General features: G+C 36.9%; 1 protein-coding gene and 1 long non-coding RNA gene across 2 annotated transcripts in view; one reads left to right on the top strand and one right to left on the bottom strand.

The window, feature by feature from the left end:
- LOC141375657 (uncharacterized) overlaps positions 1-6,413 on the top strand; it is a 102,756-nt gene extending 96,343 nt beyond the window's left edge. Inside the window, exons 6-7 of the long non-coding RNA XR_015498092.1 lie at positions 5,922-5,955; positions 6,031-6,413. This is a non-coding gene — a long non-coding RNA (uncharacterized LOC141375657). The remainder of the gene's footprint in view (positions 1-5,921; positions 5,956-6,030) is intronic.
- A 6,144-nt stretch (positions 6,414-12,557) lies between these two features.
- On the bottom strand, positions 12,558-14,037 carry gadd45ga (growth arrest and DNA-damage-inducible, gamma a). Its single transcript, NM_205691.1, is given in 4 exon segments — positions 12,558-13,245; positions 13,335-13,545; positions 13,732-13,833; positions 13,936-14,037. Coding segments are annotated over 4 exon segments (480 nt in total). The 5' UTR covers positions 13,989-14,037; the 3' UTR covers positions 12,558-13,131.
- Between the last annotated feature and the right edge of the window lie 2,624 nt (positions 14,038-16,661).

Raw genomic sequence — 16,661 nt, forward strand, 5'->3', positions numbered from 1 at the left:
GCAAACTGAAATGTCATTTTCACTTTCTGCAAACCCATTTTTAACTCTCTTGTTTGCACTGTGCTCTTCAGACTTGCTTGTGGACATAATGAGGTACATAATAAAATCCAGAGAATGTAACTCACCTACAAGTCTTCTTTTATATATGAATCATGTCATTTGGTTCATCGCACTACAATAGTCTAGCTGTTAAAAGGTCTCTGTGTTTATCTCTCTATTGTCTCTTTGTTTTATAGCGAATGTCTTTGATGACAAGCAGGTGCATTTATGCAGCTTAGACCATCATAAAGACCTCTGGAGTCAGTGAGGCTTCTAGACTGCTTTGATACCCTTGTGTAATCCTGTTAAACTCTAGGACTTTCTTGCACTAAGACAGTTCGATCTTATCCTTTTGGATTAGGGAACTATCCCTAGTGAATTGGAGAGGCCCTTTAATTTGTTTCACTGAAACAAGTAGAGTGGAAATCAGATAGTGATACTGTAAAATTGGTAACTTTAAACAATCCTCTTATCAGACAGACTGGGCTTGTTTCTCTGTGTTGACATTCGTCTGCCGTGGAACAATCAATGTCTGCACAGAATACAGTGCTAGATGAAGATGCTATCTTTGCAAAAAAAAAAAAAAAAAAAAAGGCCCATTATGTTCTCAGGGCACTTTTTTAAAGTAATTTAACCACCAAAGGGTTTGCAGAAACTTACGTGCTCCATCGTGTAAGCTTAAAGCTCAAAGAGCTGACCTTATTTGAAGAGATGCCTAGATGTTCTCTGAGGGCTTCCGAATTTGTCTGTTCATTTTTACAGTTTGCTGCTGCTATGAGCTGAGTTAAGCAGACCTCTTTGGTGACACAGCTGCTAAAAACGCCTGCCCTAAATTTACCCTCGTTCTCTGCAGGGCTCTTTAAATGGTGCCTAATAACTGTAATGCATTTGCATTTTTTTATTTAGTAGAACATTAAGGAATATTTTAGGCAAAAGCATGGTCAAAAATAGGTAGCAATGATGAAACATGCTTTTAAACAGAATGTGCTTCTGCGCTTCACTGCGCTGCTTTTCAAATGATCTTCACTATAAACAAATACTAGCTTGGCATTGTACTGCATGTTTTATACCACGTCAAGTAATAGACGGTTGAAGTCAGAATTATTAGCCCGCTGTTTTTTTTTTTTCCAGATTTCTGTTTAACGAAGAGAAGATTTTTAAAATTTCTTTTCATTTCATTTAATTTAATTTCTAAACATTTTAATAACTTTTTTCTAATAACTGATTTATTTTATCTTTGCCATGATGAGAGTAAATAATATTTAACTAGATATTTTTCAAGACACTTCTATACAACTTAAAGTGTCATTTAAAGACTTAACTAGGTTAATTAGGGTAACTAGGCAGGTTAGGGTAATTAGGCAAATTATTGTATAGCGATGGTTTGTTCTGTAGGCTATCAAAATAAAATGCCGCTAAAAGGGGCTAATAATTTTAATGTTAAAATGTTTTTTTGTTTTTTTTATTAAAATCTGCTTTTATCCTAGCCAAAATAAAACAAATGAGACTTTCTCCAGAAGAAAAAAAATATCAGACATACTGTGAACATTTTCTTACTCTGGTAAACATCATTTGGGAAAATGTAAAAAAAAAAAAATGCAAAGGGGATAATAATTTTGACTTGAACTGTATATATGAATTTTTATGTGCACATCTTGCATTTTAAATAGTTCATTCTGTTGTGGTGACCCCTGATAAATCAGGAACTAAACCAAAGAAAATTCAAGGAATGAATGAATCTTGCATTTTAAATGCCATAGCTCATTCTATATGATTTGACCATACTATGTATTGTTCTGCTTTACTTTTTAAGATGACTTCAAAATCTCATAAACAACTGGTAAGCATAAGACAGTATTTCCATAGCTTACCTAACACCTCGCAATGGCAAAATATATCTTCAAGGTGGCGGTGGGGAGAGAATGAGGACAGAGTTCATAGGGCCCAAAGGCTTGGAGGGGCCCCCTTGCGGAAGCTGGAATGCAATCCCTGGAACGCGATATTTACTAAGGGCCCCAACAGCAGAAACCTGTACACTGGACCCAGGACTCTTTGCAATGCAACTGCTAAAAGTATGTAGTTTATGTGCTATTGTCACTTAGCGGAATTAAAACCATTAAAAACCCCTTTTAGGTGACATAGTGTCTCAGTGTTTAGCACTGTCGCCTCACAGCAAAAAGGTCGCTGTTTCGAGTCTGATCTGGGTTAGTTGGCATTTCTGTGTGGAATTTGCATGTTCTCCCCTTGTTCGCGTGGGTTTCCTCCGGGTGCTCCAGTTTCCCTCACACTCCAAAGACATGCTGTATTGGTAAATTGAGTAAACTAAACTTGGCCGTAGTGTATGTGTATGAATGAGTGTGTATGGAAGTTTCCCAGTAATGGGTTGCAGCTGGAAGAGCATCCAAGTTCAAAACCCTTGAGTTAGCTTACCTGTGAAGAGGAAACTGCAAGTTTGCATCCAATGCATCCATATTTTTTAATGGATGACATATTAAACTAGATTAAAAAAAAGATTCAACAAATGTTAATGTCAATTGCTTCCATTGCTGCCTGCAAATATTTTGCATGCTTAAATTGTGCTGTGGCCACAGATTTAGCACCACACTTACTATTCAGCAACATTTCAAGACTCTTATGTGTAGGAATTTGTGCAACTGGGAGTGCATGAGGGCGTAAAAGTTCCCACACAGATTCCACTTCATATTGTTCATAGTGTTCATGCAAATTTACAGCACTGACTAACACAAAGCACTCTAAAACACGCTGTTATTTATTTAACCCAATGGTTGAGTTAAACATATTTGATGCTTTGTTGTTTTTTTATTTTTATTATTATTATATTTATATTTATATTTATTATATTTGTTATTTATTTAATTACTCAAGCAGTTAGGTTAAAAAAATTGAATTTCAAAGGTCAACTGATTAAACTGACACAGAACAGCTGTTTTGATGTACGTAATGTTATTTTTGTGTTATAAATATTTAAGCTTTATTTAAGCTATAAACAAAGACTCTAGAATACAAAACACATTTCACTTCTATCTTTTTGAATGGGGAAAAGTATAACAAGCAATATGGTGAATAAAACCCCGCCTATTAGTACAGGAGCCAATCATCAATCGCTATATGGCGAATAAAGTCCCTTTTCTATTACAAGAGCCAATCATCGATGGCTGTAGACTGATGATACTCTAGGGGAGGGGCTCGGACCAGGCGTGAAGTTTCTGCAGATTTTGTGTAATTTAGTTATTTAAATGAAACTAAGCTGTTGTTTAATTTTACTGGTGATTCCCAATATGAAATTCAATCGCAATCTTGACTAGCAGTTTTGGAGAATTTGATGTTTCCCCATTCAGACAGAATGCCCGAGCATACTGCCCGAGAGGTGTTTCAAAGATGGCCGATGAGTGAAATTACTTGCCTTAAAGTGACTTTGCTATAACGCAATTATATTGTTGTTATTTTTATATGTTAAATGGATAAATATGCTTATTTTTCTACCTCCCGTGTTCATCTCAACAGTTTTTTTTTTTTTTTGAGGAATTGATACACATATTTGGGATATTTGGCTGTCATTTTCATCTTTTCAAGACCCAGCAGAGACATCACCCTGGTGGTTGGGTTATGAAGTCCAAATTATTAGCCCCCCTGAATTATTAGCCCCCTTTTTATTTTGTCCCCCAATTTCTGTTTATTCAACACATTTCTTTTTAATGGTGAGAAGATTTTTTTCAACACATTTCTAAACATAATAGTTTTAATAACTCATTTCTAATAACTGCTTATTTTATCTTGGCCATGATGACAGTAAATAATATTTGACTAGATATTTTTCAAGACACTTTTATACAGCTTAAAGTGACATTTAAAGGCTTAACTAGGTTAATTGGGTCAACTAGGCAGGTTAGGGTAATTAGGCAAGTTTTTGTATAACAATGGTTTGTTCTGGAGACTATTGAAAAAATATATAACTTAAAGGGGCTAATAAATTTGACCTAAAAATGGCTTTCAAAAAAAAAATGTAAAACGCATAATAAAATAATAAAATAAAACAAATTAAAATTAGAAGAAAAAAAATGTTATCAGACATACATAAAATTTCCAAGCTTTGTTAAACATCATTTAGGAAATATTTAAAAAAGAAAAGACTAATTTAAAGGGGGGCTAATAATTCTGACTTCTGTATGTTAGGGTATTTATATAATGGCTTGCTATGCCTTATGCATTACTGCAATTAACCTTTTGCAATCTGGGAAATGTAATCAAAATGTCACTAATGTAACAGCAAAAACCTTGTGTCTGAAAGCTCAAGTCTCACTAATAACACCTCAAGAATTTCACCTCATGATTCTCTTTCTTGGCCTCTGAATAATCCTGACATTCTTGCATTTCTAATGAAAGTATGCTACTTTTTTCTTTAAACTCCATATGTAGCTCACATTTGGCCATCTGTTGTACCTGCAGTGGCATCTGCTCCAGACTTCAAGATATCTCAGGCATTTGGAGAGGCACATAGTGCTGATATCACAACATACCTACTGCATTTCAAGACCATACAGACAAATCGTGCCTGGACAGTTCTGAATTTGATTCTGATATTTCATGGATGTCAGCTCCGCATTCTGAAATAGCTCACATGCATGTTATACCAACATATTTAAACATCAGCAGTGTTGCCAAATTTGCGACCCTGCCTCTCTAATAATGACAACACCGCGCAGACACATGACTTCAAAAGATAATCTAAAAATGTCAGGAATGTTGACTCCGTCTTCCACTCTGCTGTACTGCCTTAATAGTAGATCAATGGGAAGGAATGCAGAACAATCTGAGCAGCATGTGACCCATGAATATCCTGGCGCTGCCCTGCACTCATACCACACAGTTCTGCTCTGAATGCAGTGTCTGTACCCAGGAGTTACAATGCTATTCTGGGCCTGTTAGTTCATGTACTCTCAGATCAGAACAGGTTACATAAAAAGCAGCCAATCTTAATCCAGGAGATCACAGACTGCTTTGAATGAACAAGGTGCCGCTTATTCAACAAGTACATTGAGTTTGTTTATCTGTTGCATGATACAGTTAAAGAACACATTACATGCAATCATTCTGAATTTATAACATTGAAGAGCACTTTTAAGTAAGGTTCAAACAAAATTAAACCAGATGGTATTCATTTTGGAAAGTTGAAACTTTCCGAAGAAGAAAAAAATGTGAGTTTAATAACTCACGCCAACATATGTTTTATCTACTTTTACTTATTAAAAGAGGTTAATCAACTTTTAAATTCATTTTTAATATACATATATATATATATATATATATATATATGTTTTAATTCAGTTTAATTCGAGTTGATTTTACTTTTAAAAAAGCAACTAAAGTTTACCAAATAACTTTTTTTCTGCTTATTGTTTATTTTAAAGATATAAAAAATTCTATCTAAAAGTGAATATATTTATTTCATAGCTATTATATATATATATATTATATATATATATATATATATATATATATATATATATATATATATATATATATATATATATATATGTTAATATATGTTAATATATGTTATTACAATTAACTGACAAGTTCCAGTTATTTCAGTAGAAATCTGTGATCAAGAGTGTTGAATGATGACAAAAAACTTCCTGTGGGAATTTTGCAAGTTTCTGGGCATGAGCATTGAGCACACTGATAAACAGCAGTGCACCAATGGCAATGTAAAATGGACCGTTTTTGCCCACCAAATTTGCAAATGTAATGCACCTTAAAACTCACATAAAAAAACTAATCCTGCAGCTTTCAAAGGGCACCTTTCATTTTTTCTCTCTCTCTATCTATCTGTTTGATATCTTGGAGATGACCCCTTGCAGCCTTCCAGTTATCATGTCTCCATTGCTAAACTGGGTAAGTACATGATTTGTGTTGTTATTTGGTCCTGCATACGTGTGCAAATTTACAATTTGAAATTTCTGTTTTAAGGTTGGAGCAAACATCATGTGGTATATAGGAGTAGAGTGAATCGATTGTGACATTGAGTTTTGGGATTTTATCCCAAACTACAAAATCTTCATTATCATTGGAAGGATAACACTAAAGCAAGACCATCTTTAGAAGCTTTTGAATGTGGTTTAAATGTATTGTTCAATGTGGACACTGAGTGAAGCCTGCTGCAGCTGCTGGACAGTCTCTACAGCACACAGAACTCCATGTTCTGCTCTATCAACACATGATTTCCGCTTGCACAGTTTATAACTGTATGTACTTTGTTCTGCTTCTTCATTATTTGAGATTCTTGTTTTATTTTAACAAAATTGTCTGCAACTTAAAATGTAATGGAAATAAAGCATTTTCAATATTTTTGTAAACTGAATGTTATTTATTCACACAGCCATAATTATTTAATTAATAGTAGTAATAGTAATGGTAATAGTAATTAGGGCGAGGCAGTGGCACAGTAGGTAGTGCTGTTGCCTCACAACAAGAAGGTCGCTGGTTCAAACCTCGGCTCAGTTGGTGTTTCTGTGTGGAGTTTGCATGTTCTCCCTGCCTTTGCGTGGGTTTCCCTCACAGTCCAAAGACATGTGGTACAGGTGAATTGGGTAGGCTATATTGTCCATAGTGTATGAGTGTGTGTGTGGATGTTTCCCAGAGATGGGTTGCAGCTGCAAGGGCATCCGCTGTGTAAAAAAACAAACTTGCTGGATAAGTTGGCGGTTCATTCCGCTGTGGCGACCCCGGATTAATAAAGGGACTAATCTGACAAGAAAATGAATGAATAACATTTAATTAAAATAACCCTATGCATTGGGTTAAGTTATATAACCCAATGTATCTTATTTACCATATCATGTAGGCTACTGTTAGGTGTGCAATCTGACACAATGACAATAACACAAATCTTAAAAATAAAGCTTCTTTTTTTTGATCTCTTGTAAAGACAAGATCTAAAACGGTAGGGATTTAGCCAAAGGAAGTTTGTATAACTCTTATTTTTATCCACGATCTTACTTTCTCTCAGACTTCGCTCCCCAGAGCATCTGACATGTACCTCACTCAGGACCGGTGTTAGGGCTTCCCCTACCGTAATACTCCTAAAACACGAATTGCGGAGGCGTTTTCTCTTGTCAAGGGCAGGGAAAGAGTTAAACGAAATCATTTATCGATTTGACACACATCATAATACCAGCCAAATATGTAAAGCAAAAATAATGTCCTTCAATTCAATCACGTCCACGTCATCCATGAACCACTCTCCATCTGTCTGTTTCATTGCTCTGATTGTTAGATGTTTGCTCCAACTTTCTTTTGCAGTCTGAAACGTGTCAAACGCACAAAACACCCAATTCTCACCACAGGATGTCTAATCCCATTTTTGCTTTGACTACATGTAAATCACTCACACTTCATCCGCATCTGGTTACTGCACAAGCTGACACTTTTGTTTGTAATGTTAGGATTGTGAGGGCACATGAGACGTCATTTTTTGAGAGACACTCAAATAAATCACGTGCGCCACCATGTAAAGCAATTAATTGCGAAAAACAAACTATAATTTAAATATAAATCAATATTATTTGATTTTATGGTTTGCTATTGAATGTTTTATGAAATTATTTACTAATTTGCAATTATTTTGCATTTAAATTAGGAATTTTGCAGGATCGCAAAAATCTTTTTGCTGATTTTGGGTTGGATTCAGCGATCACAAAATACATATATTATAAATATAAATATTTATTTATTATTAATTATTATTTATTATTATTATTATTATTAATATTATTTATTTATTTATTTATGTATATAAACTGTATATTTTCCAATGTATTATTAAACTGCTTGCTTTAAAACAATATATTGTAAAACACATATATATATATATATATATATATATATATATATATATATATATATATATATATATACTATGTACTTTCATAACCACTTTTTTCTCACTTTTGTCATTGTGCAGTTATGTTTGTGGTTGAGACACAACAGCATGCCACAGCTTTATGTTTAAAAAAAATTACTACCAAACAAAGAACGAATTTCAGGAGCACTTTCAATTGTTATCACACTTTCAGTTTAAACTTATGTTTGAAACTTCATTACTGACCCTTTATCATTGCTCTGCAAAATGTCCCTGGAAATCCAGTCACTTCAATAACAATTTGTGTGTGAGGGCAAAAAAAAAAAACTCCCCTGAAAAATTTGCAATATTTTCAGTTGGTCGCACAAGTTACCACTAGGACAACAGAAAGCGACTCAGTTTGAAAGTGATTATGCTTCATAGATCTACACAACAGACAATCTACACAACAGATCTTGTTAAACTCGTCCAAAAAAAGACAGAAAAAGCTGATGACAAACCCACAATCTCCTCACATATCTGCATCGCTCATTGTTCCTGACTCATTAGAGGCAGAGAACGCTATGTCTGTGGCTGGTGTTCAGAGCGAGCGTTAGCGATAACAGATGCCAGTACTACTGTCTGGATTGAGTCACTTTAGCTGCAGGGCTCACAAGAGGGGCATGCAGACATCAAGCCAGCTGCAAATCGCTTTTCAGACTCAAGTGCTTTTTTTCTTGATGTTTTGAAGCCTCATGCACCTGTGAACACAAATGAAAAGGTACTAAATGTTTAATCGAAGGGGAGCTACAAGTCATTTTAGTTTAAAAGGTGCTGAGTTGTCTAATGCTGAAACTTTGAAGCGCACAGGAAAGTTTGCTGACCTTTTTTACTGGTGTTTCCTTAAAAATACTGTGTGGAACTTCACTGTGTGGTTTTCTCAGAAGGCCTCCTGGTCTCTAAGAAAAGCACTATGCTGCGGGCGGAAATGATGAGAAATGTGTTTCGTATTGAGAGCATGTGAGGGCCCGTTGATAGTCACATGCAACAGCACAGTCTCCATTGAGCAGGTGACAGATATGTGCGTTGCTTAAGTCATTTAGGGACTGCAGGGGGGGGGGGGAAGGATGACCAGACAGAGGAAAGAAGACCTTTAAAAGCAATATTTAAATGATACAACATTTTTTTAAAAATTAAATCTGTATGGTTTTGAAGTAAATGAAGTGAACTAGCTTGATGCTTTTTTTTCCACAAACCACAAGGCTCAAAAAGGCTTTATTTACACTCAGTGTCTGCAGTTGATAACTGCATTTATGAAACATCATGTTACAATGCAATCTTCCTCCAAACTCGGTCCAGGAGTGCAGGAGTCCTGCAAAGTTTAGTTCCAACCCAATCAAACACACCTGGGCTAGCTAATCAAGCTCTTAGGCTTTCTAGGCTTTTCATCCTTGCAGGTGTGTTAAGGCAAGTTAGAGCTAAAATCTGCAGGACATCTGCCCTCCAGTAATAAGTTTTGGCACCCCTGCTCTAGACAGTTTAAAAACTTAACTGACCTAAACATGTACATGTAAGCTTTCTGCTGGTAAATGTCTACATTTATCTATATACGCTACGTTGATTTGCATACAGCATGTTTACAGCACTACATTGTTTGTAATTGGTTTCATGGTGTCATGTGTATGTCAATATATTTGACACATATTTTATAGAGGACATGGAGAAAAAAGAAAAATCAAAGACTGATGCCTCATTCACACTAGCAGCGACCTTTTACCTGCCTCGCAAACAACAGTACAATGGCAAGCATGTCAAGTATAAAAGCCTCCGCAACTCGCGGCTGTACGTTAAAAACCGTGATGTTTGAGTTTAGGGTTGGGGAAGCTGTAGAAGTTAAAAAACTGTGATGGTTGGGTTAATGGTTGTGGTAGGTATAGAAGTTAACTGATGGTTGGGTTTAGGTGTGCAGTAAGTGTAGACGTTAATAACTGATGTACAGCGCCATTTTGCACAGTTTTGTCATGGCTCCATAACTTTAAGTTATGCCTCTAACATACTACAAGTTCTGCCTCTAAGGCCTCCTCATTTTTGAATTTTCTACACGACCGTTAGAAAAGTACCTTTTATATAGTATTAATGTGAGTAGTACAAATGGACCTCAAACTTACAACGCAATCTTACGGCAATTCGTAACTTTTTGATTTAGTGACTAATTCGTATAAATCCGTACAATCTAATTCGTTCAATTTTGTACGATTTGCTCATCACCCAATGACGAGTGGGGTTAGGTGTGGGGTTTGATTGCTACACCTCCTTTTTAAAATCTTACATTTTCTTACGACTGAACTCGTACGAATTCGTACAAATTAGCTCCTAAACTGACAAAACGTAAAATTCTTACGTTTCCTCGTGAGATCAGGCTGGAACTTCAGTTGTTTCAATTCACTCCCATTCTTGGGATAGTGTAGCATCCATCAGATGCGCACTTCAGAGTCTTACTAGTATCCATCAGATGCGCACTTCAGAGTCTTACTAGAAGTAGTCTTCCGGGAATTTCTCGCATACTGTTTTTGGAATGCTATGTACTTTGACATACTATTTGGCTTGCATACTGTTTTTAGATAGTATGAAAATATGCAGTTTTGGAATAAATATGAGGGAGTTTTGTCAGATTGGACTCCAGGTTTATACAACAGCTCATAACAAAAACTTGAATACTGTCAGTATGAATGTGCAGCTGAGATCAAGTCTCGGCTTTTCTAGTCTTCTTTCATAATCACTGTACATTTTACTGTAAACTTTGTACAATCTCATTCATCTTCTCAAATCTCAAATATGGTTATGTTCAGAGATGGGGCATAGTGCTTACTTTTTAAGAGAATTGTACATTTTCAAACTAATATAATGCACAAATTAATTGTTAGAAAAATTCATATACAAAATTAAGTTTTAAATATGGAATCCTAAGTCGCAGACTGCCTTCCCATCCCATATGGAAATCTGATATACGGCAGTGTGTGTGTGTGTGTGTGTGTGTGTGTATAGATACTGTACATGTAAATAACAGATCTTTTTCAACTTTCTCATTATCAGGTGATATGACGGACATCTTACATTCACACAGCAAGGTTTCACTGACAATATGATTGTAAGGTGAGAGTTTAGGAATGATATATCCACTTTCTTAAGTCAAATAAGTGTGAACGGCAATATTACTGACCCCAAAACAGGACTGACAGACAGCCATATCCTGTGGCTGTGTAAACTTGGCCAGAAAACATGAACTGCACCTGTGAAATCGATATGTATAGACCCTTTTGCAATGGCTGTTGTAAATGGCTGTTGCAAAGGGCTTCTGAGAAGCCATTTACAGCTGTGATGAAAAAGACAACAAGCCACTGGGTCTGTTTGTCGAGTAGTCTTTGTGTTCTGCTTGTCTGTCTGTTTTTAATCACTCTCTGGTTTATAAATGCACACACTGAACTGAGAAAATTATGTTTAATATTCAAATCTGTTACAAATAAATACTGAAAGACACAATGTGTGATTACTACTTTCAAAGAAGTTGTTTGTAGGTGTTTACTAGAATGACCTTAAGGGGGATCTCCATTACAACTGACCCAGTTTCTAGATTTCAGTGCATGAGTTGTCATTAGTTAATGGCAAAGATCAGTTACTCTCCAAAGGAGTGTAAGATACATTTAGCAGAACCGCTGTCTGCTGTTTCTTTGTTTTCAGAAGCAGGTGTGTGTGTGTTGCTTTGTGAATGCATGTGCTTAGCTTTCTTGTCGGTTGACTTTCAAGTGCACAAAGAGTTTTCAGCCGCTACCTGAAGTGCTCTTTTAAGTTTTGGCTCACTTTGCTTCGGGCATTTGCCATCAGTACATAACACCTGGTGCACGTATTTGCTGTTAAACACACAGAAAACTTCCAGTGAAGTAACTGAGAGCGAGGCTGACTGGACAGCATAACTACAGTTCAAACCAACCACAAATGAGTGTCTGTTTTACTGGTAGTTTGGCATTCTTTCTCTAGTAAACCACAAACCAAGCACACGTCCACAATGAAAGAGTTCAAACTGCTTAGTGAAGACAGTCATCTGTTAACATGTTGAGATCCATGCACACTGAATTAAAATAGTGTAGCAACTATCTCCATCCCTTATGTTTTTACAGTGTAGATATATTTTAGCTTAATTTGTATTATTATGCACAATTTTGTTTGATGACATCATAAAAAAAACCTGCATATTAAATTTAAAATCCTGTTTTCATTTTCAAATGTTCTAATTATACACTATTAAAGACCTTTGCTGTTAAAACAAATAGGTTTGTATGGTTATATCTGGTGTATTCTCCAAAATTAGTCATCTGACAGAACTGGCTCGACTCTACTTCAAACGGATGGTGCAAAACCTACACATGACAGAAGTCAAACCCTCATTGCAAAGGGGGCTCTTCAGTTGAGCAAGCCGTTTAAAGAAAGCAGCTGGTGCATGGGTGGTGAAAGGTCAGGCAGTGCTTGGAGAGATGCCAGTCTCTCTAGTGCAATCGCAACCTCACTCGCTCTCTTGTAGTGTGTTACTGAACTGCCATCAACTCCCCACTCTGATGTAACTGGGTGAAAATAAATCAGCTTTAGAAAGACACATGCCATATTTGATGTTTAAGGTGTTTTATTTAGAAATTTGAAAAACCAGTGGCTTCTTGGCCACAGTTTGACATTGCATTTTGATTATACACAAAGCACAACTTCATAATATCACCATATAAGTAAATCCATCTTTTTTGCCCCCACAAATGACAAAATTACATTAATGTCCATGTAATATTTTTTCAGACAACATCCCAAGTGCCTTCAAAAAGATAAGTTCTTCATAATATCACTTAAGTAAAATCCACATCTTCTCTTTCCTCAAGAACTTCTTCACCTCCGACAATCTCTCATAAACGTGCTCTCTCACAGTCCAACTGTCCTTTTGTCTCTCCCATTGTCTCCACGAGACCACCACAATAGACTTGAGTGGCACAGGAGCCTTGACTTTTCCATGCTCGTCCAAAAAAAAGATTCTGAACCTCAGCTTTTCCAGGACGACCAACCGTACGCTGGGTCAGTCCACTTGTAAGGATAATCCAGACAACATCTCAAAGCTTTTTAGCTTTGCACCGGTATACCCTTTAGGATGGACGTCTTCGACTTGTTTCATTCACGTTAAACATGCCAAAGTCCCATCAGCGTTCAGGCAGAGTAATACTAGGCACCCATTCGTAGACATTACGGCTTTCCTCACAAAACAAGCCCAGTTTGTCCAGAGCAGAATCTTTCCAAGAATCATCATTGGGGCGCTTTGGGAAGAAAAGAAGAAGCAATATTAATACCCCGTGCAAATGTAGGTGTTGATAAGAGTGTGGTGAAGAGGAGGTGATCTACTCACCGTTACAAGTATGCAGTGTGCGTCTTTAGGCTCCTCGTCTTGATCGCAGCCCACGATGTCAGCAAGACGTTCAATGTCGTTCACACGAACGATGTTGATGTCGTTGTCGAAGCAGAAGGCTTGGATGAGGGTGAAGTGGATCTGCAAGGCGATGTCATATTCATACTCCTCATCCGTAGCCAGAACGCAGAAAGCCACGCTGTCTGGGTCACTGAGGGTGCACAAAGGAGACATGCTGATTAGAGAACAGTTCAACGTGCTGCATGCATTTATGTGAGGACTAGGAACTCTAAATCACATTTCTATTTGACTAATGTAATTATTATGCACACTAAAAAGCAACATTTAGACTTTTAAAATAAGATTTTACATCCTCAAAAGCAGATAGGATACTTACACATTCATGACTTGTGCAGATTCATATACACCGACAGTAAGACAGTCCTGCTTTTTAGCGGAGACCAGGAGCTCCTCTAGTGCTGTTCCGGCAGTCTGCATTCTGGAGAAAACAACCGGCGTGTTAGTCTATGTACTGGATGCAGAGTTACATCAATATAACGCCATTAAAGATATAAACATCAGCACAATACAAGAGACTTACCTATCGCCAGTAGTAGCTGTGTTGTCTTGTCCACTAAGTTCTTCAAAAGTCATTGTTTAAATCCACTTTAGGTCGCGTTTCGCGTGTCTTTGCTCTTCTGTGAGTTGTGCGCTTGTGATGCTTTGTCAAAGCGCTCTCTGTCTTTTATACAGCATCGGGTGAATTTCTCGGCAGAAGGAGGAGCCCCGCTTATCTTCGCTTCTGATTGGCTCGTGGCACGGGTGTATGTAAATCACTCTAATGCCTGTAAACAGCCCACGTGGGTGTTCAACTATCACTCCATCAACAACACAAAGCACGGCTCGTGCTGTTTCTTAATGTTTGAGTACAAACTGTGTGAAATTGACTACGGAATTTATTCATACCCCATTTTTGGGCTATGGTAGGATTCATGTGGTTTGCTCAAGTCTATCACATATTTGTTTTATATTGTTTTGATTTCTATACACGTATATTCAAAAACTACAATGTATTTTAAATGTTCTTTTTTAGATTTGTTTGTTCAGGGTGTTTTCCTCATATAAGGCTTGACCTCTTCAAAAGAAGTTGAGTTCATATAGCTTCATCTAATTGCTAGAATCCAGTAATAACAAAGAAACACAGCTAAAGAACTTTATTGTAAAACAAACAACAGTTATCTGTTTAACTGCAAGTTATGTGACTGTGTTTGTTATTGCTCCTCCACCTACTGACCAGCTCAGACCAGCTTTCATTAGGGTTACTGGACTTGTGGGGACATTTGCTCCATGACCCCCTGCTCCACACTCAAGCACACAAAGGCCGGAGAGTGAGGCACACGCCACTCTTTTGCATTTGTATAGAAGTCATCCTCATTTACGTGTCTTTGTTGTGTGCCCATTAATGACTGCTTGGCCGACCCTAAAGCAGGAATAATAGCCTCATGTTCCACCTGCCCCTGGCTTTGTTACAGCTTGCCAAAAGTGTGTCCCGGAGAGATCAAGAGCCAAAACTTTTGTTCCTGCTTTTTGGAAGTGGGTCAGCTTAGTGCATATATACAAATAGACTAGTGGATAGCTCTCACTCCACCTTCAACGTGTTTAGCTTTTAATACCTTGTGCAAAACTGTGAGCAATGCCATTCCAGTAAATAGAGATTAATTAATTATTTAGAAACACCTTGAAATGGCATCGCTGCACGGATCAGACTACATCAAGTCTTGTTCAAACTGGTCTAGACTCCGTAATGTCGCATATGTACCCTGCTGACCAGCCTAAGCTGGTTTGCTGCTTTTAAAGGGAAGGTTCACCCAATAATGAACATTTGCACGCTGTATTTATTCTGCTTTATGCAACATTTTCTTCAGTAGAACAAAGATTTTTGGCTGAAACTGTGGTTCAATCACTTTGGTGATTCATATTATGCAAGTCAAAGAAACAATTACAGGCAACACAAAATTAATAGGCTACCTCTTTGTGTTATACATTAGGGCTAAGCAGTCTATGCGCAAAAAAAAAAAAAAAAAAAATTACAACATTATTAGCTTTAATCCACAGCCTCTGCAAATGTACCTATGGTCAAAATACATTCCCAGGTAGCAAAGAATTTTGGCCCAAATTTGGCCTAAATGTGGCACAACAAGCATTCATCCGACACTGGTATGCAGCATGTGCGCCAAACATGGCCCTGTTTTGGCAAAGGTGGCACCGTCTTTAAGGCGACACACAATACTTGGGCCAGATGTAAAATGCAGTATTTGGCTCAGATGTTAATAATTGGTACATGGAAGTTTGGCCTATCTTGACCCACATTTAAAATACATATATATTATTTAAAAATAACGGAAAAAAAATCTACTAATCAGACTGCTTCAAGAAAAAGCACAGCTACATCACACCTAAAGCACAATGATTCATGGGTTCATCAATTTCATTGCCATTGTGACATACTGTACCAACATATCTGGCCCAGTTCAGGCTCAGTTATGGGTATTAACTTGGCTGAGACTTGGCCCAGACATGGTCCATGTTTGGCCCTTGTCTGGAAGCTAGACTTGGTCCAGTCATGTACCATAATTCAATCCCGCATGTGGGCCAAGGAAAAGCTGATTGTGTGGGCCAGAGCTGGGCCAGAGATATTTTGCTATGTGGGTCCTTTCTTGCAGCAAGATAGTACATTTAAGTAAATCTCAGTTTATATGTAGATGTTTCTCCTATTATACTGAGAATTAAAAGTATAGAACTTGATAATGCTTAATTGTTTTAATAAAACATTAAGATTTGGGGTTTATTGTCACATTTCTGCAGATCTGAACCATAGACTAAAAAAATCTAGTAAACTAGTAAATGTGAATGTAAAGCGCCATCCTGCGGTTGTGCATTTACTTGTTTGTGTGAAACACTCCTCGAATTCATGCATAGATTATACATCTATTATGAATGGCAAATTAAACCTGCAAGGTATTTTGCATAGTATTTTGATACATAATACCTCAGTAAACCCCTGCAAACTACGATGTAAATGTGAATGATATCAGTAGATATGTAGTTGCTCATTTAGAAAACTTCAAGTGTAGAACTAATGACACCAGAGTGATATGAGATGTTGTGGCGCCATCTGCAGGAACAAGACTGTTTGCCAGAGCTGTAGATTTAAATAAATTCATTTAAACTCTACAAAAAATTCCTACTGTTTTTTTTTACAATCGTTTTGCCACAAAGGTCATAACTTTGGAGTCAATTTTTAAAACTCTTGACACAAAATTCAAA

Source organism: Danio rerio, chromosome 8 (genome assembly GCF_052040795.2).
Source record: "Danio rerio strain M-AB ecotype USA chromosome 8, GRCz13ab, whole genome shotgun sequence".
Taxonomy (NCBI): Eukaryota; Metazoa; Chordata; class Actinopteri; order Cypriniformes; family Danionidae; genus Danio; species Danio rerio.